Source organism: Pollicipes pollicipes, unplaced genomic scaffold (genome assembly GCF_011947565.3).
Source record: "Pollicipes pollicipes isolate AB1234 unplaced genomic scaffold, Ppol_2.1 Scaffold_4002;HRSCAF=4701_pilon_pilon_pilon, whole genome shotgun sequence".
Lineage (NCBI taxonomy): Eukaryota > Metazoa > Arthropoda > Thecostraca > Pollicipedomorpha > Pollicipedidae > Pollicipes > Pollicipes pollicipes.
In genome coordinates, this window is record NW_023596420.1 from 27523919 (window position 1) to 27550798 (window position 26880).

Sequence of the window (26880 nt, forward strand, 5' to 3'; positions counted from 1 at the left end):
TGCAGACTCAAAATCCAAACTTTGTGTGTGGCATGTGTCATGTGATTTTTAAGAATAAGGTTAGATGCCTGTTCATGTTGGCCTTTTGAAACCCCTTGCCCCTGTCAGGGAAGGGGCCTAGTGCATAGGACACTGGGGGCACACTATACTTCCTGATATAGTGTGCCATTTATCAGGGCATCAGGGGGGCATAAGGACCATTCCATTGCATCATGAGGTGCCTGCCGACCGCCATGCTGGCGACACCGGCCGGGTTCCGTGATCGATATGAGAGACCTCAGAGGGATCAGTCATGCATTGGTCACCTGCCTGATGTCGGACATCCCCTAACTGGTCATTTGGTACTGGGAGAATGCAGGAGCCATGCATTGGTACAAACAGATCCCTGATTGCTGCAGGTGTCCAATAACTGATGCATACACCCCAGTCCAGTACAAGGGTCATGGGTGAAGTGTGATGGAGAGGTATCTGTTTGGTACTGGGCTCCTTAACTGAAAAGGCTTCTGTTGTCTGATCCTAGACTCCCATCGTAAGCTTTTGTACCCGCTTTCATTATAAGAGAGACCCACCAACGCAGGAGGCTACTGGCATGTGGGGTCCGTTCAGCAAATGTTTCCGTAGCGGACCCGAGGTTCCTCGCTGACACAGGATACTGTTACGCACTGTGGGCGCCTGACCGGCGCACGGGCCCCTACTGTTCCAGGGGTCCCGACCCTCGACCGGGACCCTGCCTTGTCTCTGGTCGGGAAATAGGCCCCAGAGCTCAGAGCGACGCGAAGCCGATCGTTCGGTGTTGATGGTCCCTGGCAGAAATGGAGGCCCGCGTTGTTCCAGGGTGTGCCCGGTCGGTGTAGGAGACCCACTGACTGACATTTGAGGGCCTGTCCCTGCAGAAGGGGGTTCTTAATGCTACCTTTAGCCAGCCCTCCAATCGCCCACTCATTGTTGTCCCGAGGGGCCCTTCCGGCCCCTTTGCTGGCCCACTTAAACACTGCCCCAGGCCGACTTTGGGCTCCTGCCGGTACAGGACCGTTGTCAGGCACCGAAGTTTCCTGACTGACAAACGTGGCCCTGATCGACTCTCGAGCCCCGAACAGCATAAATTGCGGGTCCTGGCCTTGTGCCTGGTTAGGGAATGGGCGCTCACTCCCGGACCTGACGCTGGAGTAATCTGGTGGCGAATCTGTCGTGTGCCATAACCGTTAAGCCTTTCCACTGCAGGGATGTAGTTTCGCAAGACGGGAATTGGGGAGCTGGACTGAATGATGAAATGCATCCCTGAATACACTAAAAACCGGGTTTTCCCTAAGTTGACACACTTTCCCCAACGTCTTGGAATCGTGAGCCTCCCCTCCCCCCCCCCCCCAACTGAATAGGAAACTACAGCCCTGCCCCACTAGGCTTCCTCGCTGTGTCTAGCGAAAGATGTCGTTGGGCATCATCAGTATTTCAATGGGTGTCGATCGACAAAACCAGCTTTCGCTAATCGGCATGGGCTTGATGCGAAATTGAGCGAGCGAAATTTAGCTGGTGTCTCCATGACCTTGTGTACCTGTGAGTAATTTCAAATAAGACGGTGTGACATAGGTGGCATAAGTCGTCGTGCTCCGACCTCAAACGCAAGGATTTAAAGTCTTAAAACGGGTGTAACTTTGAACAACAGGGAATGATCGTGATACTAGCCATCTCGGTCCAAAATGTCCTACAAGTTGCAAAACCATCCCTCTAGACTTCCACTGCAAGATTTTACAGTTAACCTGAAATTTCACGATCGGATGAGGTGGGTCTGGGCGTACGCAACAAGCGCTGCTTAGCGTGGGGTCTGGACCCAGAAATCAATCTAGTGAAAGAACTTGGGCTAAATACAGGGGAAATGTGGCGAGCGCATTTAATATTGGGTAAAACATGTGCAACACACAATGCTGGCAAACATCACATTCAGTAATGCATCATTGTGCCCATATCTACATAATCAATGTGCTAAATGTCATGAGGAGGACGATGCTAGAAAACAAAGTATTGATACGAAACACAACGCCGTGCCAGTACATGCATATAAGTATTTAAGGACACATTATGTGGCCTTTTGGTTCATCTGTGTATTGTTCAATGTGGTCTGGTACTTTCTTTTCAGGTTTCTTCTAAATGAGGTTGTTTATCAACAGACAATCTGGACAATAACGGGCCGATGATCTCTGTTCGAGACCCCAAGGTAATAACCTTTTTAGTTAAACAGTGAACTGATGCCCTTTCTGTGTTTTGAATTATTGTTCATCACACTTATGCAGCTTAAATGATGCCTCCAAGCATTGTGCTCGCCGTTTCATCAGTGATTTCGTTCCCCAGGAGTTTATTCCCTATGGCAGGGGTCAATGCACGCGTCACCCCCGTGAAGTGGGCTTGCTGCCCTCATCGAGTGATGCTGACTCTCCCAGCGGTACCAGTGTACAGGTAATGCAATCCTGCCATTGGATACTGTAATTGTGGATTAAAAGCTGATAGCTGGAGCTACTGTTACCATTAGAAGGATTTGGTTTTAAAGAATGTTCAGCGTAACATTGAATCAGGGTGGCTGCGGAGACCGTTTATAAGAGGTGTCGATGGCTCTCTAAAATCACTACAGATTTAGCCTGAAATTCTGCATATTTGACCTACCAATGTGTTGCATTTCTATCCCAGACAAGGTAGCAGAAGCCGATGATATTGTTGTATTAAAAGAACGTTGGATATGCCTGTGACCATCCGGAACAATTTGAAATAAGTTACCATGACAGGTGATTGTCATAGTAACGGTTTATTCTCTCATGCTCTGGATGTCACAATCCTTTTGTGCGCGTGTGTGTTTGTGTGGCGACCCGCCGGCTGACTGTCACAGCCGGGACAATGGCGGCTGTATCTGCACACGGAGCACGGGACCGAGGTGGAGGAGGAGCTGTACACCGAGCACAACATGCTGGTGTGCAGTCGGGGAGTCGGGCCGCATCGCGCCTTCACCATGGACGCGCCCATCAACAACGCGCTCAGGTTGGTCCTGGCTCTGCAGTCTGAAGTGGGGGTATGGCATGGGCTGGTCGGCTGGTCTGGCCCTGAGTCTGGGGCTGGGTATGTCATGGCATGGTCGGCTGGCCCCAGTCCCACATTTTGGGGCTGGGTATGTCATGGCATGGTCGGCCGGCTTGGCCCTGAGTCTGGGGCTGGGTATGTCATGGCATGGTCGGCTGGTCTGGCCCTGAGTCTGGGACTGGGTATGTCATGGCATGGTTGGCTGGCCCCAGTCCCACATTTTGGGGCTGGGTATGTCATGGCATGGTCGGCCGGCTTGGCCCTGAGTCTGGGGCTGGGTATGTCATGGCATGGTCGGCTGGTCTGGCCCTGAGTCTGGGACTGGGTATGTCATGGCATGGTCGGCTGGCCCCAGTCCCACATTTTGGGGCTGGGTATGTCATGGCATGGTCGGCCGGCCCGGCTCTGAGTCTGGGGCTGGGTATGTCATGGCATGGTCGGCTAGCCCCAGGCCCACATTCTGGGGCAGAGTATGTCGTGGCCTGGTTGGCGGTTTGCAGTTTTGCCTTGGCTGAACTTGATCCATTAGAGTTGGTCCTGTAAACCCAGGCGGCTGTCTGTCGACTGGCACAGACCGCAGAAGATGTAAACTAATCTGGCTATAGAAGTCGTGTCGTCCTGCTACCCCAGTGGATGTGCTCTGTTTGAGTACATTCGACCTTGCCTTTGCATCTGATGCTGAAGCTGGCGGCCCAGCAGTGACCTGCCGTGATCTGCGTGATCTGCCGTGATCTGCGTGATCTGCGGCCCAGCAGTGACAGCAGTGATCTGCCGCTCAGTGGCCGGCTGCCGGACCCCCGGTGGCCGACTGCCGGTCGGCGGGCGTGACCCGGCGAGCCGCGCCGAGTGACCACGCCCGCCTGCGCCGCCGCCAGGTGCGAGTACACGTCCACAGCAGCCGCCCACGTGCTGAGCGAGAGGCCACCGCAGCCGAGCGACGCCAGCGAGCGGATCGCCGCTCTCAGCTGCGTGTCGGCGGCGGCCGTGCACAGCTGGACGGACGACGGCGAGCACTTCATCACTCCGCTGCCATTCCAGGTGACGGCTGGCGCCTCCACCCTGAATGGTAGCGCGTGTCGGTACCCTGTCATACCCTGACAGGGAGAACGCCACTTAATTGGCTATTTTGGTTTTGTTATTGGGGATGCTCGCAGAGTGCGAAGATATTTGGCCTTTCCTTCAGTGGCCATTGCAGCTGAGGAATTAGGCGTAACAAACAGTATGCTTGACTTACATGTGCACTGTTTTTATAGTTGTGAAATGTTACTGACTCCATGCGACGGAGATTCCAAGTACTGTAATAGAATTAACAGAGCCGTTACATTCGCACGATCAGTTCTGCCTCCTGGCACCAGTTAGGACCCAATGTGAAAGGATGTAAATCAGTGGAACTCGAACATTTGCTTATGCCGATTTAAACGTCTAAAGTATTTCCCTGCCCAAGGATGTAAAGGGACAGCCCGCTTGTGAGTTCCAGCAAGTTTCGATTTTTTCTATTTCCTCGCTGGTCTCAGCCTCTCTGGTCGGACAGTGTATGGGTGTGAGTGCTGTTTGCCGGCACGACGGTGGTGGCTGGTGCGACAGGTGCGGCGGCTCTGGAGCATGCACGAGGGTGTGTTGATCGAGCGCCAGGTCACCGAGGGGGACAAGCTGCCCACCCTGTTCTCGCTGCTGCACCCGCTGGACGACATCGCACCACTCATCACCCGTGTAGGCGAGTCGGGCCCTCTCCCTCCCGCCCCGCCCCGCCCCGCTCCGTCCCAGACGGCAGCTCTCCTTACGTTCAGCGATATGGTCTCACTGCAGCGGTCATTGTACAACAGCCATGTAACACTCACAACGATTTGAGCGTGGTCGTGGCCATGGTGTTCATTTGTGCGCTGTCCGTTCAACGTAGGCAGCTGGATGCGCCGCTCAGCTGACTGGCTGCGGTGTTAGTGGTGTAGTGGTTAAGCTGCGCGTCTGGGGGGACTAGAGATACTAGGTTCGGTACCCCGCGATGCCCGCCCTTCCTGCCAGGTGTGAGAGGCAGGCGACGCCATATAGCCGTCAGGTGCTGCAGCTGAGCGCATCGTAAAGCGCCAATGATGAGTACGGAGCTGACTGACGCCATCTGGCCATCAGGTGCCTGCGAGCCGTCGCTGGCCACGGGCGGCCAGGTGTCGGTGGTGCTGGTCTGCCGGCAGCCGTCGCTGTGCGTCACCTATGACCAGCAGACGGGCACACACACCGTCTGGAGAGTGCGCCGCACCGAACCGGAGGTCAGTTATCGGCCGCCGTCCCTAGCCACCGGCCCTGACGCGGTTTTCGAAAAATCAGCAGTTTCGGTGGCAGATTGTTCCCTTTTTTTGGACGATTTCGGGCTGTCGGTTTTTACTCTTTTCTTTATTGCAGCCTCCCGATGTTGGTTATCCGAGATCTTGGAGCGCTGGTGGAGGAATGGCGTGGTACATGGTTATAGTTATGGAACCAAAGCAAAAGTTGGGTAATCTATCAAGTAGAAAATCCCGTTATGTAGGTTTCTGATAGGGGTTTGGCCCCCAAAATATCAATGGACTGGTTTTTCTGCTAGATTTGCGAGTGTTGGTTGGTGGTTTGATGGGTGAATTTCCAGTACAATCGCACGGTCTTCCCCATAGGTGTATTTTTGATCGTCTAAAGAACTTCCTGTATATAATATAGATGGTTTACAACTTTTCGTAGGGGTGACATCGGCCGTAAAGGACATGGTATTGTGCTATATTTGACCCTTTGTTTGTGATTCCGAATCTGGTATGGGGTGAATTAGAGTTGAAGCGTGGGCTATCTTCTGCTATATCAAACGCTTTGATCTCCGTTTTGTTTTTACTGTTTTTGTGCTTATCTGGAGACTTCAAATATTACATTTTGCGATTTTCTGGTAGCAGAACAGTAAGGTTTACGCGTAAGTGTTTAAGTCACGTAGCAGTGTCTGTGATGAAAACTTCAAATTAAAACCTTCGTTATCAATTCAGGGCATGTGGGAATCTCTAGCATGACTGAGTTGTGAATGGAGTGTATTTGTACATTTAGAATTTACTGTTCCAATCAGTGCACGTATGTATTCGTAAAAAGTGTCCATTGATGGCTGAACCGGCTCGCAACGTCACCACAACAGGCTAGCGGTTCCATACGGCTAGCGCTAACCAATTGACCTGAAGCTACCCGAATAGCAGAAAACCAACCTTGTTCACATTTTGCTGAAGCGATTTTGACACAACGGCCGACTGTTGCCGCCCAGCGCATGACACACGTCGCCGACACATACCTGACAGGCGACGGGCGTCGGACGACAGGCCGGGCCCGCTGGACCGCCCTCCAGGCGAGGGCGTCTTATGCGCACGTGATCGGCGGGACCTGACGGCCGAGCGCCCGTGATCGGACCGCGAGCCTGAGCCTGACCGGCCGGCGGAGGTGACGCCCGACAGAAGAGAGCCGAGCTGACGTCGAGCGCGCCTGGGGCCGGCAGGAGTGGTGGACGGCGGACGGCGGCGAGCTGACCATGGCGGCCACGCCCCACTCGTCGCGCTGCTCGCAGCCGGCCTCGGTGGGCCCGTCGCCCGGCGGCCCGCTCCGCTCCGAGTCCAACACGCCGCTGCCGCGCAGCCGCAACAGCAGCCGGCTGAACGCCTCGGCGCTGCACTACTCGGCGGGGCCGGCCGGCCTCAGGTCAGCCGGCGCTGGGCGGTCACGCCCGGCGGCTCTGCCGCGCGGGTCAGACGGCTGCCCTCGGGCTCAGATGACTGTCTCTGACGTGTCATCAGGCAGCTGCCTCCAACTGTGGTCAGACGGCCGCCCTCGGGCTCAGATGACTGTCCCTGACATGTCATCAGGCAGCTGCCTCCAACTGTGGTCAGACGGCTGCCCTCGGGCTCAGATGACTGTCTCTGACATGTCATCAGGCAGCTGCCTCCAACTGTGGTCAGACGGCTGCCCTCGGGCTCAGATGACTGTCCCTGACATGTCATCAGGCAGCTGCCTCCAACTGTGGTCAGACGGCTGCCACGGTCATGTACGGCTGCCTCTGTCGTGCAGTCAGATGATTGTTCCTGTCATGTGTTCAGATGGCTGTTTGTGGCACGTGATCAGACGGCTGTCTCTAACTATGGTCAGATGGCTGCCACTGTGATGTAGTCAGATGGCCGCCTCTGTGATGTAGTCAGATGGCTTCCTCTGCGATGTAGTCAGATGGCTGCCCCTGTGATGTAGTCAGATGGCCGCCTCTGTGATGTAGTCAGATGGCTTCCTCTGTGATGTAGTCAGATGGCTGCCCCTGTGATGTAGTCAGATGGCCGCCTCTGTGATGTAGTCAGATGGCTTCCTCTGTGATGTAGTCCGATGGCCGCCTCGGTGATGTAGTCAGATGGCTTCCTCTGTGATGTAGTCAGATGGCCGCCTCGGTGATGTAGTCAGATGGCCGCCTCTGTGATGTAGTCAGATGGCTTCCTCTGTGATGTAGTCCGATGGCCGCCTCGGTGATGTAGTCAGATGGCTTCCTCTGTGATGTAGTCCGATGGCCGCCTCGGTGATGTAGTCAGATGGCCGCCTCTGATGTATCAGATGGCTGCCCCTGTGGTGCGGTCATATGGCTTCCTCTGTGATGTAGTCAGATGGCTGCCTCTGTGATGTAGTCAGATGGCCGCCTCTGTGGTGCGGTCAGATGGCTTCCTCTGTGATGTAGTCCGATGGCCGCCTCGGTGATGTAGTCAGATGGCTTCCTCTGTGATGTAGTCCGATGGCCGCCTCGGTGATGTAGTCAGATGGCTTCCTCTGTGATGTAGTCAGATGGCTGCCCCTGTGATATAGTCAGATGGCTGCCCCTGTGATGTAGTCAGATGGCTGCCCCTGTGATGTAGTCAGATGGCTTCCTCTGTGATGTAGTCAGATGGCTGCCCCTGTGATGTAGTCAGATGGCTTCCTCTGTGATGTAGTCAGATGGCTGCCCCTGTGATGTAGTCAGATGGCTGCCCCTGTGATGTAGTCAGATGGCTTCCTCTGTGATGTAGTCAGATGGCTGCCCCTGTGATGTAGTCAGATGGCTGCCCCTGTGATGTAGTCAGATGGCTGCCCCTGTGATGTAGTCAGATGGCCGCCTCTGTGATGTAGTCAGATGGCTTCCTCTGTGATGTAGTCCGATGGCCGCCCCTGTGATGTAGTCAGATGGCCGCCTCTGATGTATCAGATGGCTGCCCCTGTGGTGCGGTCATATGGCTTCCTCTGTGATGTAGTCAGATGGCTGCCTCTGTGATGTAGTCAGATGGCCGCCTCTGTGGTGCGGTCAGATGGCTTCCTCTGTGATGTAGTCAGATGGCCACCTCTGTGATGTAGTCAGATGGCCGCCTCTGTGATGCAGTCAGATGGCTTCCTCTGTGATGTAGTCCGATGGCCGCCTCTGTGATGTAGTCCGATGGCCGCCTCTGTGATGCGGTCAGATGGCTTCCTCTGTGATGTAGTCAGATGGCTGCCTCTGTGATGTAGTCACTCGGCCGCTGCTGACTTTTCCCCCTTGCCTTTGAGCGAGTCGGGGTGTTCACCGATTCATGGACGTATGTGCTTGTGTAAAGCAGCGCACCTACCAACACTCAACACGCCATCGGCATAAGATGAAATCACGGATGGTTCGCGTTGTTGCGTAAAAAAATCGCGAATATCAACTTATCTTGTTGTATTTGTGTACCAGGTAGAAAAAGTAAGAGGAGGATAAAAGGGCAATGGCAACAACCCTGACACACTTAGTTATAATGCACGCACAAGTTTGGTAAGTTAAAGAAATAGCTCTAGAGTGCGGAGCTGACCTGGGTCATCCCTAGTTAGTGTCAACCCGTCTCCCTGACCACAAATGCGTGCCCCCGCCCATGGTGACAGCATGGCATGTGTCAGCTTGTCAGTGCCTGAGGTGGGCGCGATGTGGCGCCAGCGTGACGCGTGAGTCGATCTTGTGCGGCTGGTGTGTGACTGCCGTGTTTCAGCCGGTCTCAGTCGCCCAGCGTACTGGCTGCGTCGGCCGGCACGGCCTCGGCGGCTGGCGTGTGACCGTGCCGTGTTTCAGCCGGTCTCAGTCGCCCAGCACGACCTCGACGGCCGGTGTGTGGCCGTGTCGTGTTTCAGCCGGTCTCAGTCGCCCAGCGTGCTGGTCGCGTCGACCGGCACGGCCTCGTCGGCTGGTGTGTGACCGTGCCGTGTTTCAGCCGGTCTCAGTCGCCCAGCACGACCCCGGCGGCCAGTGTGTGACCGTGCCGTGTTTCAGCCGGTCTCAGTCGCCCAGCGTGCTGGCCGCGTCGGCCGGCACGGCCTCGTACCTGCGGCTCTGCGTCAGTCCGTCGCCGCAGCGGCCCGGCTCGCTCACCAGCGCCTCGCTGCTGGACGAGACGCTGCTGGAGCCGGGCGAGCCGTTACGGCCCGAGATCTGCCTGCAGCACCTGTGGCGCGACTCACTGGCCACCAGGTGAGGCGGCTGGCTCGTGCGCCCCCCTGCCGGCAGCGGCGTGCGCTAGCTCTCAGATGGCGGCACTCTCTCCTTTCAGCCGGCTGCCAGCAGGTCCTGCTGCAGGTCATGCTGACACACCGCGTGGTCCACCTCTAAGCTGGCACCTTGTTTCGGCGATTTCTTACGCTTAGCAATGGTTGTTTTGTGAGCCTTGACCCCTGCCATCGGAGCATACAATTCCCGGTCAGCGCAGGCTTTGGTGGGCAAAATTTAACGTACCACTGTGCTCGGCACGGTCCACCCTGCCATCAACATCACCTGACCTTTAGCGCGGCCGCTGCCATCGGCCGGAGGTCATATCTGTCAAGGGCAAATAGCGAACGCCTAAAGCGACTCGAAACCACCCCGCCACGCGTGGATGGATCGGAAGGCAGGCGCTCTAACCAGCTGAACCATCGGGGCGAATAGCCGTGCGGGTTGCCGTGGAGGAGGGTGTCTTTCCATTTTCAACCGCTGGCTCGTCTACTGCTCCATCGGTCCGTATACAGTGGGAGGGCCTTCACTGGCGACCTGTCGGGCGCGCGTTCACCAGTGCTGGTGCTGTCTGATGTTCCAGTGAGCCGGCCCGCGGCGGCTTCCTCACTGGTGACCTGTCGGGTGCGCTTTCACCAGTGCTGGTGCTGTCTGATGTTCCAGTGAGCCGGCCCGCGGCGGCTTCCTCACCAGCGACCTGTCGGGCGTACGTTACGTGGTGCTGGTGCTGTCCAGCCGCGGTCAGCTGCGCCTGATCCGGCTGGAGCCGGGCGCCGACGGCTCTCAGCACGTGCGCGGCCTGGTCAGCACGCTACCCGGCCGCGACGCCGTTCCCATAGCGGTCAGTGGAGCGGCCCTGCCGCCGTCTTTCTCGGCCGAACCTCGGTCGCCTGTGACGGCCGGCTATAGTGGCGGCTGTGACCAGCTCAGTGCACGCTGTTGCGTTTCCGTTTTGTGGCAGGTTCTGCGGCCGGAACGAGTGCGGGGGACGTCACACGGCGGGGAGGAACGTGGCCCGCGTCGTCTGCGGCAGGTTACTGACTGTCAGACGTTAGGCCACAGCTTTACCACACTCAATTTCAGGCAATGCAATGGCTTCTCGGCTTGAATTTAATGTCGGCGAATGTTACCGGGAGTTGCGCCGCATAACACCGCCCTGTCCCATCCGCGGGGCCCTTAGCTGCAAGCAAGTGATAGATGGTCTGACCTGGACCCTACAGTCATATCGTAGAAGGCTTGGAGCATTCCATATCTGCAAAAGTAGAATGGCCGCCTTGGCGCCAAAGATGAGGTAACGTCACCCAATTTGGCGTGACGTCATACTTTGGTCAAACGTCGAGGACCGCTGACCTGCTGCAGGGAGCGGACTGAACCGCAATCTAATAAACATGGCCCTGCTGTTATGGTGTTACGGCTTGGTAGCGCCCGAGGTTCGTTACATGAGGAGCCTCAATTAATCAATCCCGTGTATCCGCAGACAAATGATTGAGTGTTTGGTTGTCGAAGGGGTTCACAAACGGAATATTTGGTAAATATCTCGTGTTTGGCAGATCCCCGTGTCTCGTGCATCTTGTGCACCGCCCGTTCCGTTTCCGTCCACATTTCGCTGTGACCGCCTAGAACCTCACGAGCATGCGTTTGCACAGCGTGACCGACGCCTCCCACTACAGGTGACCAACACGATGCTCGTGGTGGACCAGTCGGCGTCGCTGGTGCTCTACAGTGGTCTGTTCCGGCTGTGTAAGGTTCACGTGCCGGGCATACCGCCGCCTGCGCTCAGCCTCAGCCTGACACTGCCGCCCAGCCTGCCGGGCTCGCCATTCTGCCCTCCACGGTACATGTGGGATCTGTCGTGGTGCGAAGCCCACCACTGCTCCTCCGCAACACATGTGGGATCTATCGTGGTGCGGAGCCCACCATTTCCCCCGCGGCACATGTGGGATCTATCGCGGTGCGAAGCCCACCATGGCTTCTCCGCGCTACATGTGGGATCTTATATTATCCCGGGTCGCCGCTCGTTCCTCTGCTATTAGTACATGGATCTCCTGATCTGTCTGGCTTGCCGTTCTGCTCGCGTTAGCGCGTCGCCGTTACTGTCTCGACCGGAGCCCCTGACCCCCTCCCCTAGTAGTGGTCAGACAGTCACGTAATTGTAGCCACAATAAAATGGCGGTTGACTCCTCCAGTGCTGCTTCACCGAGACATGACGGTTTTCTTTCGTTTCCTCTTCTTTTTTAGGTGGTGTTCAATCTGATATAGATATATCGATAGTGTAGTCATTGAGCTGCACGTCTGGGAGACCAGAGGTACGGGTTTCGATTCCCCGCTGTCCCCGCCCTTCCTGCCAGGGTGAGAGGCAGGCGACACAGTTAAGCCTCAGGAGCTGAGTGCGTCGTGAAGCGCCGACGGCACGTGGACGCAGTCCGATGGCCATGTGTTGCCTGCTCGGTGCGCGGCGAGTGACCACCGGTGCCGGGCCGCCAGGAGGAGCAGTCTGGTGGCGAGCGGCCGACCCGGGCCGGGCCTGGAGGCGCGCTTCGATGACGCCCTGTCGCTGACGCTGTCCCCGGTGCGGCCCGAGCCGGAGCTCCGCGACCCGTCGCCGCACAAGTAAGCCTCGATTGGCCGGCGTAAGCTGCTGGCGGACCAGCACCAATCGGTTGGTGCTGGCCGCTGGTGAGCCCCAGTCGGCGGGCTCAGGGTGCTGGTGGGCCTGATTGATTAGTGCTGTGTGCTGGCGGGCCCTGATTGGTCAGCGTTGTGCGGTGCTGGGCCCTGATTGGTCAGTGCTGTGTGCTGGTGGGCTCTGACTGGTCAGCATTGTGTGCTGGTGGGCCTGATTGGTCAGCGCTGTGTGCTGGTCGGCTCTGACTGGTCGGCACTGTGTGCTGGTGGGCCCTGATTGGTCATCGCTGTGTGCTGATGGGCCCTGATTGGTCAGTGCTGTGTGCTGGTGGGCGGTGTCCAGCCAGTTGCCGAATGTCCGGGGTCACGCTTAGTGCTGGTCATTCTCATGCACGTTCTGTGCTTGGCCGACGAATACGTAGCTGATACGACAGGTGCTGCTACTGGGGGCTGGACATGCATGGCACGCTTAGCATGCGCGTGGTGAGCTTCCTGCTGTCCGACGACCGTGGGGTGTACGTAAATACTAGACTGCACCCTGTCGTCCAGCTTTCTGGCGATGTGATCCGTGTCATCAAAACGGCCACTATGAGCCGAGGGCACACCAGCACACTGTTTTTTGGATCCATTAGGGAGCTGTTGTGACGTTTACTGGCCGGTCCAAAGGCACTGGTGAGGACTTGGCCACCGTTTCGTTGGGCCGTCCGGAGCTGATGTGAAGCTGTGGCGGCAGGTTCGACAGCGCGGGCCAGCAGGAGGACGCCACCATGCCGCTGTCGGGAGCCGTGGCGGGTTTGCGTGACGTAGTGGGAGACGCCGTTATCATGGTGGGTATTTCATAGTCAAGAACTTCACTGTCATCTTGTCCTTTTATTCGTGAATATTTGACCACGTTTTTCATCAAGTCACCGGAATATGAAGCTCAGTACATGTATTGACGGCCATAATCCACATAAGTCGTGAATATTTGATCACTTTTGCATAAGACGACGGGGATATGAAGCTCAGTGCATGTATTAACGGCCCAGCAGTCAAACTATCCTCGTGCCAGGGCTTCCGTGCTGCGTCTGGCCAATCGCTCGCCGTTGAGAGAGCGCAGTCCGTGCTCCGTAACGTCGGCTGGGCTGCGGTAACGTGACGACGACTGTCCGTGGCCAGGAGCACACCTCCGGCTGCCTGTACCGGTTCCGGGTGCCGGCTCCGGCCGACGCCGGCACCGTGGCCGCCTGTCTGCGGGCGGCGCGCGCCGTGCTGCCGCGCGAGCTGGCCAATCAGCTGACGGCGCGCTGGTACACCGCGCGCCACGCGCCCGGCGCGCGCCACTTGCCGCCGGCCAAACAGTGGCGCGCGTTCGCCGCCACCCTGCTTCGTGAGTGTCGGCCGGGGGAGGTGGCGGCGGCGCTGCTGCCGGAAAGGCACCGCTTCACGGATAGTGATGGCAGTTCACTGGTTTTGCCGGTTTGCCAGTTACCGGTTACAGTTACGGATATGAGGATGGCAAACCAGCTTTCAGTCAGAAGCCGGGGACGTTCCCAGCCTGTGCATATATTCATGTGATCACAGCAATTCACGTGAGTTATGTTATGGTGTTTTGGTAGATATTTCGGGCCTCTCGTCGTGCTAACGGACATGACTGGTTTGATGGGTGCTGGGAATACTGCGTGGCTGTGACTGGTGTGGCTGGCCCGGTGCGCCGGCAGTGCCATTCGCTGTTTAGTTGCGTGGCCTGTTTGTGGCTGCTATGCTGGCCACACCACCTGGCCAGACAACTGAGTGGTGTGCGGGTCTCTGTTCAGTAATGTGGCCGGCCACACGTGTGACTGGGGTGTGGGTCTCTGTTCAGTAGCGTGGCCGGTCACCTGTGTGACCGGTGTGCGGGTCTCTGTCCACTAGTGTGGCCGTCCACACGTGTGGCTGGTGTGCGGGTCTCCGTTCAGTAGTGTGGCCGTCCATACGTGTGGCTGATGTACGGGTCTCTGTTCAGCAGTGTTGCCGGCCACACATGTGACTGATGCACCGTTCACTGGGCGGCCTGTCGCCAGGCATGATGGGGTACCAGGTGGAGCGACTGGCCATAGCCGCCCTTCTGGACGTCGCCGGGCCCAGCGTCTCGCACCAGCGCGGCAAACGGTGCCGCTCTGAGGACGGCACGGACGAGGTAAGTCGGTCCAGATTCTGCCAAATATGCACACTCCCGCTCTCATCGTGCTGCAACTGAATGTATATTTGCCAACTTAAATAAGCATGCTGCTTCCATTCAGTAGTGTTGTGTTTTCGTATGAAATGCGTAACCACACCTGTGTTTCCATCAGCGGCACACATGAGCCCACGCGTGTTTTACGGACAATAGCTTGTTTCTGAATGTTTGTGGAAGGAGGTCTTGCCGTCCACTGTCGGTTGTACACCTGCCAGCCGAGTCATCTGATGCCTGATGGCAGCTGCTGCCCTCACGCGCGTGCGTGTACCTGCTGCCAGGATTGGGAGTTTTTGTTGTCGTCTGAATACCACGCCGAGGTGGAGGCCGAGGGACGCGCGGCAACGTCCGTTGCCACGGCCGCTGTCGAAGGCCGGGTGGATGTCACTGCGCCACTGTTCCCGCACATGGCCACCCTGCTGTTTGTGCTGCACCTGGTGTATGAGGTGAGGACCGCGCCTTGGTCTGTGACACGCACAATCGGGTTATCTTGGCGTGACTCTCGTCTGGTACTGCAGACATTGCAGTCGTATGATGCAGGTAGTTATATTATTAGTGATTCTTTGACCGCTTAATGGCCAAGTACTTCAGCATCAGAAGCTGTGTGTGCGCGACAAGTCCGTTAGAAGCATAGCAGAACTGCAGACTGTGAGCCGGCCGCCTGGTGGCAGGACTGCAAGCTGGACACGCTGAGCGCGGACGTCCTGCCGGACATGGCGGCGGTGCTGCAGCAGCTGGCGCTGGAGCTGGGGTGGGCGCCGTACGCCGACCACTACTGGCGGGACTGGCCGGGCCAGTGTCAGGCCGGCGCCGACCTCGCCAGCCGCCTCAGCGTGCAGGTGAGGCGGTAGTCGTCCTGCGTCCGGCTCGGTCCGCCCCCAAGTCTGTCAGCGCTTGTCGTTGGCGCGGCGGTCGACTGGGTCGACAGATCTTGTTGCGTCTTAGGTGGCGAGGAAGCGGGACGGCTGCGGAGACACCGTGCTGATGTTCTGGTGTGCCTGCGACGAGATTGCTGCAAGGTTAAGCCATTGGTGATCCGTGCAGTGCAGCTCAAGAGCGATGCAGGCAAGTCGTCAAGATCATTGCTGCCATCGAATACAGACGTGACCTCCTCGTGGCGTCGCCTGCCGTGACCCGACTGTGTAGCGTGGGCTGAGTGCCGCTGGTGTCGCCTAAGGCCGGTGCGCCGGCGGCGCTGGTTCAACAGCGGGACGCCTGACGTCGCCGGTCTGACCCGGCCGGTGTGTCACCGGCAGGACCGGGCGGCCGTGCAGCCGGCCGGCTTCGTATCCGTCCGTCCGCCGGACCTGCTGCTGTGCCTGGAGGGAGCCGCCGTCCCGGCCGCCTACCCGTATCTGGTCGGCGTCAACGACCTGTCGGTGCACATGATCATGGTGCGTGCTCGGCGGTCGGCGGTGGGGGCAGCTGGCCAGTCGTGGCTCCGCGCCGCTGGGCGACTTGTGAACGGAGTGCTGATGGGAATTGGCTTGAGCTGCCGCGGCATCGCATATGCCCGGCAGTAATGGCTGGCCGAAATGGGGGACGGTACATGGGTGTCTGGAAGGAGTACACGTCCGTCTGGGGTGCGGTACCTGTCCGTCTGTGAGTGTGAGAGGGGGGGGGGAGACCGTGGGTCTGGGAGGCCGTACGTGTTTGCTTGCGAGGCAGAAGGCAAGTCGGGGACGGGTGGCACGTACGCTACGCACCTAAGAATTAGTTGACGGCTGTTTGTGGGGAGTGGCGCACGCACGAGTGCATCGGATGTCACACGAGTATGGGAGGTGGCACACCAGTACCTGGGGGTGGTGCACGGGTGTTTGGGTACAGTATCGGGGTGTCTGGGAGACGGTACACCGGCGTCTCACACACGTGTGTGTTGAGGGTGGTACAGGAGTGTTCGGGAGGCTCGACGCGAGTGGTTGTGGTACGCGGTCAGAGCATTCAGGTGGTAGGGTATACGGATGTCTGGTAGGCGATGTATGTATATCGGGAAACCGCTCATCCGGGGGACTGCACACGCGTCTGGAAAACTGTACATCCGGGGACATTGTACGCGTCTGGAAGACGGTACATTGCTGTCAGGGGGCAGCACATTACATTACATTGCACGGGGCAGTACACGCGTCTGGGAGACGGTGCATACGGGGCCAGTACAAGCATCTGGGAGGCAGTACAATGTAGAGGCTGGGCGGCTGTATATGAGTGTCTGACACGTGGTACAGGAGTATTTGGGAGTCCGTAGGCAGGTGTCTGGGGGCGGCACCGCTGTCTGGGAGACATGCGATTGTCTGGGGACGCTGCACGGAAGTCTGAGATGTGGTTCGCGAGCAGCACCGAGGAGGCGTTCCATGCGGGTATGATGGTCGGTACCGAGTGTCCCAAAGTCAATGCGCGAACGCTTGGAACACGAGCGGTACACGAGTGTCCGGGCGGTACACGAGAGGGCGGTACACGAGTGTCCGGGAGGCAGTACACGCATAGGGGAGCGTGCGCGTATCCGCGAATGATACCTATGGTGTGCCTTGGAGATGGTGCCTTAAGTGGCGCGGTTCACGTGGGCGTTTGCGTGAGCGTCTGGCTGTCGGGCAGGTGTACGCGCTGCTGCGCGGTGAGCGGTCGGAGGGCCTGTCGCGGCTGCTGCGGACCGTGCCCGGCCCGGCCGCGGGCCCCTCCGGCCTGGAGCAGACGGTGCGGCAGCTGCTGGCCCAACAGCAGCCGCCGCCGCCGCTGCCCGGCCAGCCGGACCAGCTGCCGGACGAGCAGCAGCTGGTCGTCCGGCTGCTGGACAAGCTAGGTACGTGCTCGGTGCGCCGGCTCTGGCCTGCAAGCTAGGTGCGTGCTCGGTGCGCCGGCTCTGACCTGCTAGGTACGTGCTCGGTGCGCCGGCTCTGGCCTGCAAGCTAGGTACGTGATCGGTGCGCCGGCTCTGGCCTACTAGGTGCGTGCTCGGTGCGCCGGCTCTGGCCTGCTGGGTACGTATTCGGTGCGCCGGCTTTGTCCTGCAAGCTAGGTACGTGCTCGGTGCGCCGGCTCTGGCCTGCTAGGTACGTGTTCGGTGCGCCGGCTCTGTCCTGCAAGCTAGGTACGTGCTCAGTGCGCCGGCTCTGTCCTGCAAGCTAGGTGCGTGCTCGGTGCGCTGGCTCTGGCTTGCTAGGTACGTGCTCGGTGCGCCGGCTCTGGCCTGCTAGGTACGTGCTCGGCGCGCCGGTTCTGGCCTGCAAGTGATATCACTAGCATCTCCAGCTGCGGCCGACCACTGGTCGTTAGTGTCTGCTCTGGCCTACAAGCCATCACTGAATTAGAACATATCTGACTCAGAGCGTGCAGCGTCCTGACGTAGAGGCGATCCTGATACCTGATGCTACCTGATGCCTGATACCGTGATACTGGATACTGGCCAGGCTTCCAGTGCACTCGATTCTCACCTGAGAATGCCGCGACGGACGGATACGAGTGCAGTGTTTGGTCTGACATTTCGCCGTGACTGCTGCTTGGATATTGCGCTGGCGCCACTCCTGCAAAGTACTGAAAGTGGCTTCGCATAGATGTCTGCCGACAGGTCGTGGCACTGTTTTGAAGCTTGGCGTGCCAGGATGGGATGGAGGGCCCGACCCCGCGTTGACGCGTATGTGTTGCCGCAAGACGTGCGCTGCGAAGGTGGGCTGCGTGCGGCGGCTGAGTGGGTGCGGTGTCTGCCGACCGGCAGGGTACGGATGGTCCCGGCTGCAGCTGCTGCCGCCGGGCGTACGGCTCCCGCTGCTGCGGGCCGTGCTGCTGGTGCGCGCCGCCCCGCCGGCCGACTGCGCCGACTCGCTGTGCCGCCTGGTGGGTCGCGAGGAGCTGACGGGCCAGCCGGCGGCCGCCGCCCGGCCGACGGCGCCGGCCGCGGCGGCGGAGCTCGAGCCCGAGTGCGCGGACGGCCAGCCGGCCGGCTCCGAGTCCGCCGACGACGGTGAGTCGGTCAGCTGGGCGAGCGCGGTGCAGTGGCCGCGTCGGCCTCGGCCGCTCTCTGGCGGGGAACGGGGCTGGCAGCGGCCGGACACTCACCAGCTGTCGGCCATCCGGCAGGCCGCCAGTGGATCGACGCCGAGCTGGTGCGGCTGCGCTGGCCGGCCGACCACCGGCTGGAGGAGGCGCAGCAGCTGCTGCGGTCCAGTCGGCCCGTCTGCGTGGCGGCGCCGCCGCGGCCCGAGCTCTCCGACCACGAGCGGCAGGACGAGCAGAAGCGGCTGCTGTACGCGCTGTGCCAGCGCACCATGGCGCTGCCGGCGGGCCGCGGCATGCTGAGTCTGCACGCCGCCGCGCCGGTGGTGACGCAGCCGCTAGCCGTACCGCCGCTCTGCCTGACGGGCCGCGCCCCGCCGCGCGGCGCCACCGTCGACCTGGCCGACATGGACCTGCCCGTCAACATGAATGTCTGGCCCCACTTCCACAACGGCGTGGCGGCTGGGCTGCGCGTGGCCCCGGACGCCGCACAGATCGACGCCGCCTGGATCCTCTACAATCGGCCCAAGGTGGGGATGAGGGTGGAGCGGACATGCGTGGGCGTAACGGCTACAACTGGACTGTCGAGTTGAAGTGGCGTATTGGGTCCAATGACTTGTGAAAGCGCTAGCATCCGCGCTTAGTTTCGAATGCTGTTGTAAATGGCGTGTAGTTGAGAATGAATGAACGCGTCAGAGGTTTGTTGACGTTAAAGTTGAGTGAACGACGCGACATATACGTGATTTCCGCTACTCTTAAGATTTACAGGGTGTTCATGAGGAACACCGATAGTTACTTCACGATGGGACGTGTAATGCGTAGATTTGAAGTTTTGGGCAGGCTTGCAGCATGCGTTTGAACTACTTGCACGTAAGTGTCTGCAAAAGTCTTCACAATATTGTTATAATTTCCATAGTGTGGTGCGAACGTCGCGATTGCATGAATGTTGGTCTTCGGGTAAACGTGGCGCCGCGGCGTCCTGCGAGCTCTTTGTTCTACGAGCTGTTGTCCAGCTCCTACTGGTCGTCGGTCGTACCCCGGCTTGTGGCAATACGCCCGTGCGCAGCCAGTGTACAGAGGAGTGACGTCTCCGCCGGCGGGCCGGGCCGGGGTGGGGTGTGGTGTGTGCCGGTGTACAGAGGGGTGACGTCTCCGCCTGCGGACCGGGGTGGGATGCGGTGTGTGCCGGTGTACAGCGAGATGATGTCTCCGTCGGCGGGCCGGGGTGAAGTGTGATGTCAGCCGGGGACGCCACGTATATCCACCTGTGGCCAGACGAGCGCGGAGAACCCGGTGGAGCACGCCGGCTTCCTGATGGCGCTGGGCCTGAACGGTCACCTGGCCCACCTAGCTCGGCTCAACGTGCACGACTACCTGATCAAGGGCAACGAGATGACCTCCGTGGGCGTGTTGCTCGGCCTGGCCGCCTGCAAGCGAGGTGAGGGGCACGGTGGGGCCGCCGCGGCATCGGCGGCCGTCGACACGCCGCTGCTCCGGCCCTGGCCTCGTGATGCTCTGGTACCGCGCGGGCTGGCAGAAGGCGGAACGCGAGTGGACGCACGCGTTGTGATCGTTACTGCACTGCTAACGGCTTGAACTCCGAGTATGCACATGTGGGAGATGTATGGTGGGCGTGCATGGTCTCGATATGTCCCATGTCCGTTCCCCTGTCCGCGTTATCCGCCACGCCTCGTAGTGAGTTGTGGAGGATGCCGTGGCTCTGCGGATACGTGGTTTGCTCTGCCTTGCCGTGGGGACGCGGTTGGATTTGGATCCCAGTGAGAATTGAACTTGTTTGTCCGCGGTTTTGTACAAGACCAGAACACTGTTCTCTGGTCACGTGTAGGCACCATGGACGTCAACACGACCAAGCTGCTTAGCATTCACGTGGAGTCGCTGCTGCCGCCCACCAGCCGAGAGCTCGACATAGCCCACTCCATACAGGTGCGCGCGCGCACGCGAGGCGGTGGCACTCTCCTGGCGAACTGCCGCGCGGCAGGAAATGCCGAGCATCCGCGTCACCGCTCTGAAGGCTTCCTCTAACGTGCTTCTGAGTGCATGGCTGTGGTGTGTGCGTACGGACATGTGAACAACATATGAGTGCTTAGAGAGCTGTGATATAAAACATTTGGCTGTGAAGGGTTTAGGGTTCAGCTTTAGGGTTCAGTTTCAGTGGTCTGAGCCGCGTTCTTCACGTCCTCTCCCGTCTTCGCTTCAGTGTGGGGGGGGGGGGGCAGGGGAGTAAATTAATCGATGAATGTCCGGACCGCCGCATCGCTGCCGCTTAGAACAGGCTGACAGCGCGTAGCTGGTATCGCTTATGCACCGAGGATATACGAAGGGATGTTACAGGCTTTTATGGATTGCGTTCATTCCTTATTTATGAATTGCAGTCGTAAGACTACGCGAACGTGGCATATCTGCCGTCGATCCAGCACCGCGAGTACATTTAACGCCCGCGTTAAATGCGGTCACCGTCCTCTGCATCAAGGCTTTAACACTTTTCCCTCTGCCCGTGTCGGACTCAAACAAGGCCACTGTCGCTTGTACTAGGACTCAAATAACGGACCTGTCCTCTAGACCGGGCCCACGCATCCCGCCATTCTCCTTGCTACGCCCTGTCACCGCCCCTGCCTCCGTCTCAGCACGTGAGCGCCGGCCCCTGCGGCCATCGAGAGCCCGATGCCATCCGTGTTCCGTGCCAGGACGTCAGCAGCGTCGGCTAGAGTTCCAATACGAGCCGCGGTCGGGCAGGTGGCGGCCGTGCTGGGCGTGGGGCTGGTGTACCAGGGCTCCAACAACCGGCACATGGCCGAGGTGCTGCTGCGCGAGATGTCCCGGCCGCCGGGGCCCGAGATGGAGAACAGCTGCGACCGCGAGGCGTTCGCGCTGGCCGCTGGCCTCGGCCTTGGCCTGGTCACGCTTGATGGCGGCGGTGACCAGCTGGGCCTCACCGCCAGCCTGCACCAGCTCATCTTCGGAGGGAATAAGCCCCCGCTCACCGGTGAGTGGTGACCAGCTGGGCCTCACCGGTGGGTAGTGACCAGCTGGGCCTCACCGCCAGCTTTGTCTGCTTCAGTGCCGCACACTCGCTTTTGCATTAGTCAGGTTCGTGGTGAGAAGCTGTGATCGTTGTGTTATGCACCTGTTTTCTGTGTTGTGGCCCTAGGCCCTGGAGATGGTAGTTCGCAGTTTGTCGGCGAGCTCTTTCTCCCGTGTCAGTCGCTTAGAATGGCACGCCGGTCATCCAGTAACACAATGCTCGGTCTGATGCCAGGTCCGCAGAAGGAGAAGTACAAGACTCCCAGCTACCACATCCGGGAGGGAGACACTGTCAACACCGACGTCACGGCCGCCGGCGCCACTCTGGCGCTGGGCCTCATGTACATGGGCTCCGCCAACAGGTCAGAGGTGCTCCCGGGCACGGGGGATACCTGGACATGGGACCTCGTGTACAGGGGCTCCGCCAACAGGCCAGAGGTGCTCCCTGGGACGAAGGGATACCTGGACACGGGACCTCGTGTACATGGGTTCTACCAACAGGTCAGAGGTGCTCCCGGGGACGGGGGATACCTGGACATGGGACCTCATGTACATGGGCTCCGCCAACAGGCCAGAGGTGGTCCCGGGGACGGGGGATACCTAGACACGGGACCTCATGTACATGGGCTCCGCCAACAGGTCAGAGGTTCCCCGGGAACGAAGGGATACCTGGACATGGGACCTCATGTACATGGGCTCCGCCAACAGGCCAGAGGTGCTCCCGGGGACGGGGGATACCTAGACACGGGACCTCATGTACATGGGCTCCGCCAACAGGTCAGAGGTTCCCCGGGAACGAAGGGATACCTAGACACAGGACCTCATGTACATGGGCTCCGCCAACAGGCCAGAGGTGCTCCCGGGGCACAGAGGGATACCTGGACACCGGGCCTTATGTACATACATGGGCTCTGGCAGCTGATGACAGTCAGGACACAGGCAGGTAATGTAGCATGACCGATTAACGTGTGTTGATGCGCTCTTCGTCTGCGTGTGGTTTGCGGCATCAGAGTGGAGCGGCACCTGGCCACCGGTCGTTTAGCTGCCGTGTCCCAACGAGACGCCGCTATCTGACGTTACGTCCGCCAGAGCGGTGTCCGACTGGCTGCAGACGCCGGAGACGCTGTACCTGCTGGACCTGGTGCGGCCCGACCTGCTGCAGCTGCGCACGCTGAGCCGCGCGCTCGTCCTGTGGCACGAGGTGCGGCCCAGCCGCCAGTGGGTGGAGCAGCAGCTGCCGCCGCTGGTGCGGCCCGACCATCCGCCGCAGCCCGGCACCGACTGCCAGACGATCCAGTGAGTCGACCGGCCGGTCCGGCCCGGCCCGGCCCACTCGGCCCGGCTCGCTGGCTCGAGGCTCACGCGCAACTCGAGGTTTTTCGTGCGTGTCATGTTTCGACGCTGGCTCTGAACGTGGTATTCGGAAGGACTCCAGTGTGAGGAATGTGGAATCGCCCAGTTTATATTGGCATGACCCTTGGTCTGGACCACGTCTGCGGTGCATTGTGACCAACACCTGTTCTTGGAAGTCACCGTGCTTAGATTCTGAGTTTTCTGTGCTGTGCTTGCTGCAAACACTGCTGATGTTTCCTTTCCTGGTGCTTGTATTTAAGTATGTCTCATATCGATATCGATCCATTGTGCCGATTTTGTCATTGCCATTGCCATTGTTGTCAGAGATTTTGCCATTGTGTCCCTAGGCTGGCTGTGTACCCAGAACAATCTGTTACGTGCAGTAAATTTCTTCATACCATTGCAAGTAGATATCCCAGTAAATGTCTTCATACCATTGCAAGTAGATATCCTTTAAGGTATACCGCAGTGCTTTGTTTAGCTCCTGCAATCGCCGCTGTTTCCCATTCTCGACATGTCGAGGGACTACAGTTTCTGCACATCTGTAGCCCAGTATTCCATTGAGCTGTGCTGCCACGAGGCCAGCCCACCTGCCACGTGGGTGATTCTCAGTCTGATCCAGTCACTCTCCCCCAGGCAGGTGTACTGTCACGTGACGTCGGGTGCGTGCCTGGCGCTGGGCCTGCGGTACGCGGGCACGGCCGACCCGGACGCTTACCAGGTGCTGCTGCACTACACGCGCGCCTTTATAGCGCACACGACATCGGCCGTGGCCGAGGAGGCCGGCCGGCCCACCGTCGAGAACTGCCTCTGTGTGACGCTCACCGCACTGGCCATGGTGAGAATGCCTCTGCGACGCCCGTCATACTGGCCATGGTGAGAATGCCTCTGCGACGCCCGTCATACTGGCCATGGTGAGAATGCCTCTGCGACGCCCGTCATACTGGCCATGGTGAGAATGCCTCTGCGACGCCCGTCATACTGGCCATGGTGAGAATGCCTCTGCGACGCCCGTCATACTGGCCGTGGTGAGAATGCCTCTGCGACGCCCGTCATACTGGCCATGGTGAGAATGCCTCTGCGACGCCCGTCATACTGGCCATGGTGAGAATGCCTCTGCGACGCCCGTCATACTGGCCATGGTGAGAATGCCTCTGCGACGCCCGTCATACTGGCCATGGTGAGAACTGATTCCCGCATGACGCTGCACTGACCATGGTGATGTTCGCTTTTCGTGACGCTCGGTGCACCGGCCACAGTGAAAATTACCTTGTGTCATGCTCACTGCACTGAATATGGTGGGACCTGACAGCGATTCTCGCCGAACTGGCGCTGTTTCGGCTGTGCTGGCGGCTATTGGTCGGAGCGCCAGCCCGCGCCTGCGCTGGTGGGTGCAGAGGTGGCTGTCGGGCCGTAGCGCGTGTCGTGACCGGGCCGTGGCGTCAGGTGATGGCCGGCACGGGCGACCTGGAGGTGATGCGCATCTGCCGGTACCTGCGCTCGCGGGTCGGGCCGCACCACTCCACCGTCAACTACGGCAGCCACATGGCGGTGCACATGTCGCTGGGCCTGCTGTTCCTGGGCGGCGGCCGGCACACGCTCTGCAACAGTCGGCCGGCGGTGGCTGCGCTCATCTGCGCCTTCTTCCCGCGGTACCCGCTGACCAGCTGCGACGGCAGGTACGCTGACGGCGCCGTCCAGCGGCCGTGCCGCCCGCCGTGCCGCTCGCCGGCGACCGCTCATCGGTCTGCCGCCGGCGGCCGCCCGCCGAGCTCGGTGCGGTGCTGTGTTGAGTGGGCGCTGTTCATGCATGACATGACCGGCCACTGTCGTTAGCGCGGCCGATGTTGAGTCGCTGACGGTGCCGTGCCAGCCAGCCAGCCAGCTGGCTGAGCTTGCGCTGGCCGGACCGAGCCGCCGTCTGGTGTCCGCAGGCCGCCTGACCTGGCCGCCTCACTCCCCACCCACAGGTACCACCTGCAGGCGTTCCGGCACCTGTACGTGCTGGCGGCTGAGCCGCGACTGCTCGTGCCGCGTGACCTCGCCTCAGGCCAGCTCACGTACTGCCGCCTGGTGGTGACGCTGCGCACCGCGGACTCGCCAACCGGCCACCAGGTGGCTATGCAGGCGCCCTGCCTACTGCCGCAGCTGGACACGGTGCTGGAGATTCGCGTGGACGACGACCGTTTCTGGCCGTTCACCGTCACTTCAGGCGCCGGCGTCCAGCTCCTGGGGTAGGTCTCGCCAAACACCTCCACGGCCGCCGGGAAGGTCCCTGGCACTGGAATCAAGTGCGCTTGGATCCGCCTGGATCTCACGTTTTGACTGGCCTGCAGCCCCTGTAATCACGGTTTGTCGTGTTACGTCCTACTCTGTGACTGGCAGTACTTAAAATCCCGGTTTCTGCACTCTTGTGGCCTACGGAGGATGTTAATATATACGTTCCCACTAATTTTGTAGTGGGTGTCTGTCCCAGATGTCGCTCCATTGTCCACTCGCCGTGACATGTGCCGTCCTCTTTCTCGCGATTATATGCCCCTCTACTTATTCAGCGACTGGTAATAATGAGATGCTCTGTGGTATATAAAATTGTCAATAATTTATGAGATAGCCGTGTCTTATGTGACTTATGTGTTGTAACAGCAACAATCTCGAAAGTAGATCTAGTCTGGCTGTTTCCTTGGGCCGCCGCTCACCCTCACCCATACCCAGCCGCCTGTCAACGCCGTCGGGCTCAGTGACCCGCTGATCAGATGACGGTCGTGTGCCTGGCAGTGAGCGGCTGCAGTCGGGCTCAGTGACCCGCTGATCAGCTGATGGTCGTGTGTCCAGCAGTGAGCGGCTGCAGTCGGGCTCACTGACCCGCTGATCAGCTGATGGTCGTTTGTCTGGCAGTGAGCGGCTGCAGTCGGGCTCAGTGACCCGCTGATCAGCTGATGGTCGTATGTCTGGCAGTGAGCGGCTGCAGTCGGGCTCAGTGACCCTCTGATCAGCTGATGGTCGTGTGTCCGGCAGTGAGCGGCTGCAGTCGGGCTCAGTGACCCGCTGATCAGCTGATGGTCGTGTGCCTGGCAGTGAGCGGCTGTAGTCGGGCTCACTGACCCGCTGATCAGCTGATGGTCGTTTGTCTGGCAGTGAGCGGCTGCAGTCGGGCTCAGTGACCCGCTGATCAGCTGATGGTCGTATGTCTGGCAGTGAGCGGCTGCAGTCGGGCTCACTGACCCGCTGATCAGCTGATGGTCGTGTGTCTGGCAGTGAGCGGCTGCAGTCGGGCTCAGTGACCCGCTGATCAGCTGATGGTCGTGTGTCCGGCAGTGAGCGGCTGCAGTCGGGCGGCCGTCTGAATGTGAAGCGCAAGGCAGTGGGCGGGCTGCATCAGCAGGAGCTGCGAGCCCAGCTGACGCAGACGCTCGGGGGACCGGGCCAGGCCATCTGGTCCGCCCAGGTCAGCTTCCCGCGCCGGCCGCATTGTCAGGCGTGGTGCCGGCCGCAGTGTCAGGCGTGGTGCCGGCCGCGCTCGGCCAGAGATTATCGCTGCCGAGGTCCGGTGTCAGCGAAGCTGTGTTGGCGGATTACATCGGCATGTGGGTTACCATGGGTGTATAGGAAACCACATGGATTACTGGCCCAGTTGCTACTGTGTTGAGTGGGGGGTTACCTGGCCAGCTGCGGGCCGTTTGGCCGTCCACGCCTCACGAGCGGTGCCGTGCCTGTGACCGACGTTCCGTCGCGCCCCGCCGGCAGGCGGAGCTGCTGCTGAGCTCGGTCAGTCCGGCCGAGCAGCGCAGCCTGTGCCGCCACTTCCTGCCGCCGCCGGCCGGCGACGACCGGCTGCCGCTGCAGCTGCAGCTGGCCGCCCTGCTGCAGCTGTGCCTGGCCGGCCAGCAGGCGGAGCTGTTCCTGCCGGCCGTCAGCCTGCTGCTGGCGGCGCGGCGCGGCGTCGGCCTGCGTCCGCTCCGACTGCTGCGTCTGGCGCCGCCCGGCTCCACGCTGCGTCACATCGCCGACACGGCAGAGCTGGGCGTGCAGAGCGCGCTGGCCGACCGGCACACGGGTGCGGCCACGGGGTGCACCGCCCGCTCTGGCTGACGTCCGCCGCCGGACGGTCATCTTCAAAGCGATATGCTTGTGTTATTTGCTC

At 59.8% G+C, this 26880-nt stretch overlaps 1 protein-coding gene across 1 annotated transcript; it reads left to right on the plus strand.

The window, feature by feature from the left end:
- Positions 1 to 2149: 2149 nt before the first annotated feature.
- On the plus strand, positions 2150 to 26828 carry LOC119094314 (anaphase-promoting complex subunit 1). The gene is made up of 32 exons (XM_037217385.1): positions 2150 to 2212; positions 2347 to 2451; positions 2876 to 3024; positions 3939 to 4101; positions 4648 to 4777; positions 5188 to 5324; positions 6551 to 6636; positions 6688 to 6750; positions 9329 to 9526; positions 10205 to 10382; positions 11212 to 11375; positions 12026 to 12151; positions 12900 to 12993; positions 13325 to 13438; positions 13472 to 13535; positions 14209 to 14324; positions 14642 to 14806; positions 15032 to 15199; positions 15686 to 15754; positions 16950 to 17048; positions 18491 to 18874; positions 19620 to 19782; positions 20191 to 20288; positions 21099 to 21348; positions 21622 to 21748; positions 22476 to 22682; positions 23376 to 23577; positions 24186 to 24418; positions 24710 to 24973; positions 26055 to 26184; positions 26484 to 26559; positions 26755 to 26828. The coding sequence occupies exons 1-32, from the start codon at positions 2189 to 2191 to the stop codon at positions 26826 to 26828; spliced, it is 4620 nt and encodes a 1539-aa protein (XP_037073280.1). The 5' UTR covers positions 2150 to 2188.
- The last annotated feature ends 52 nt before the right edge of the window (positions 26829 to 26880 follow it).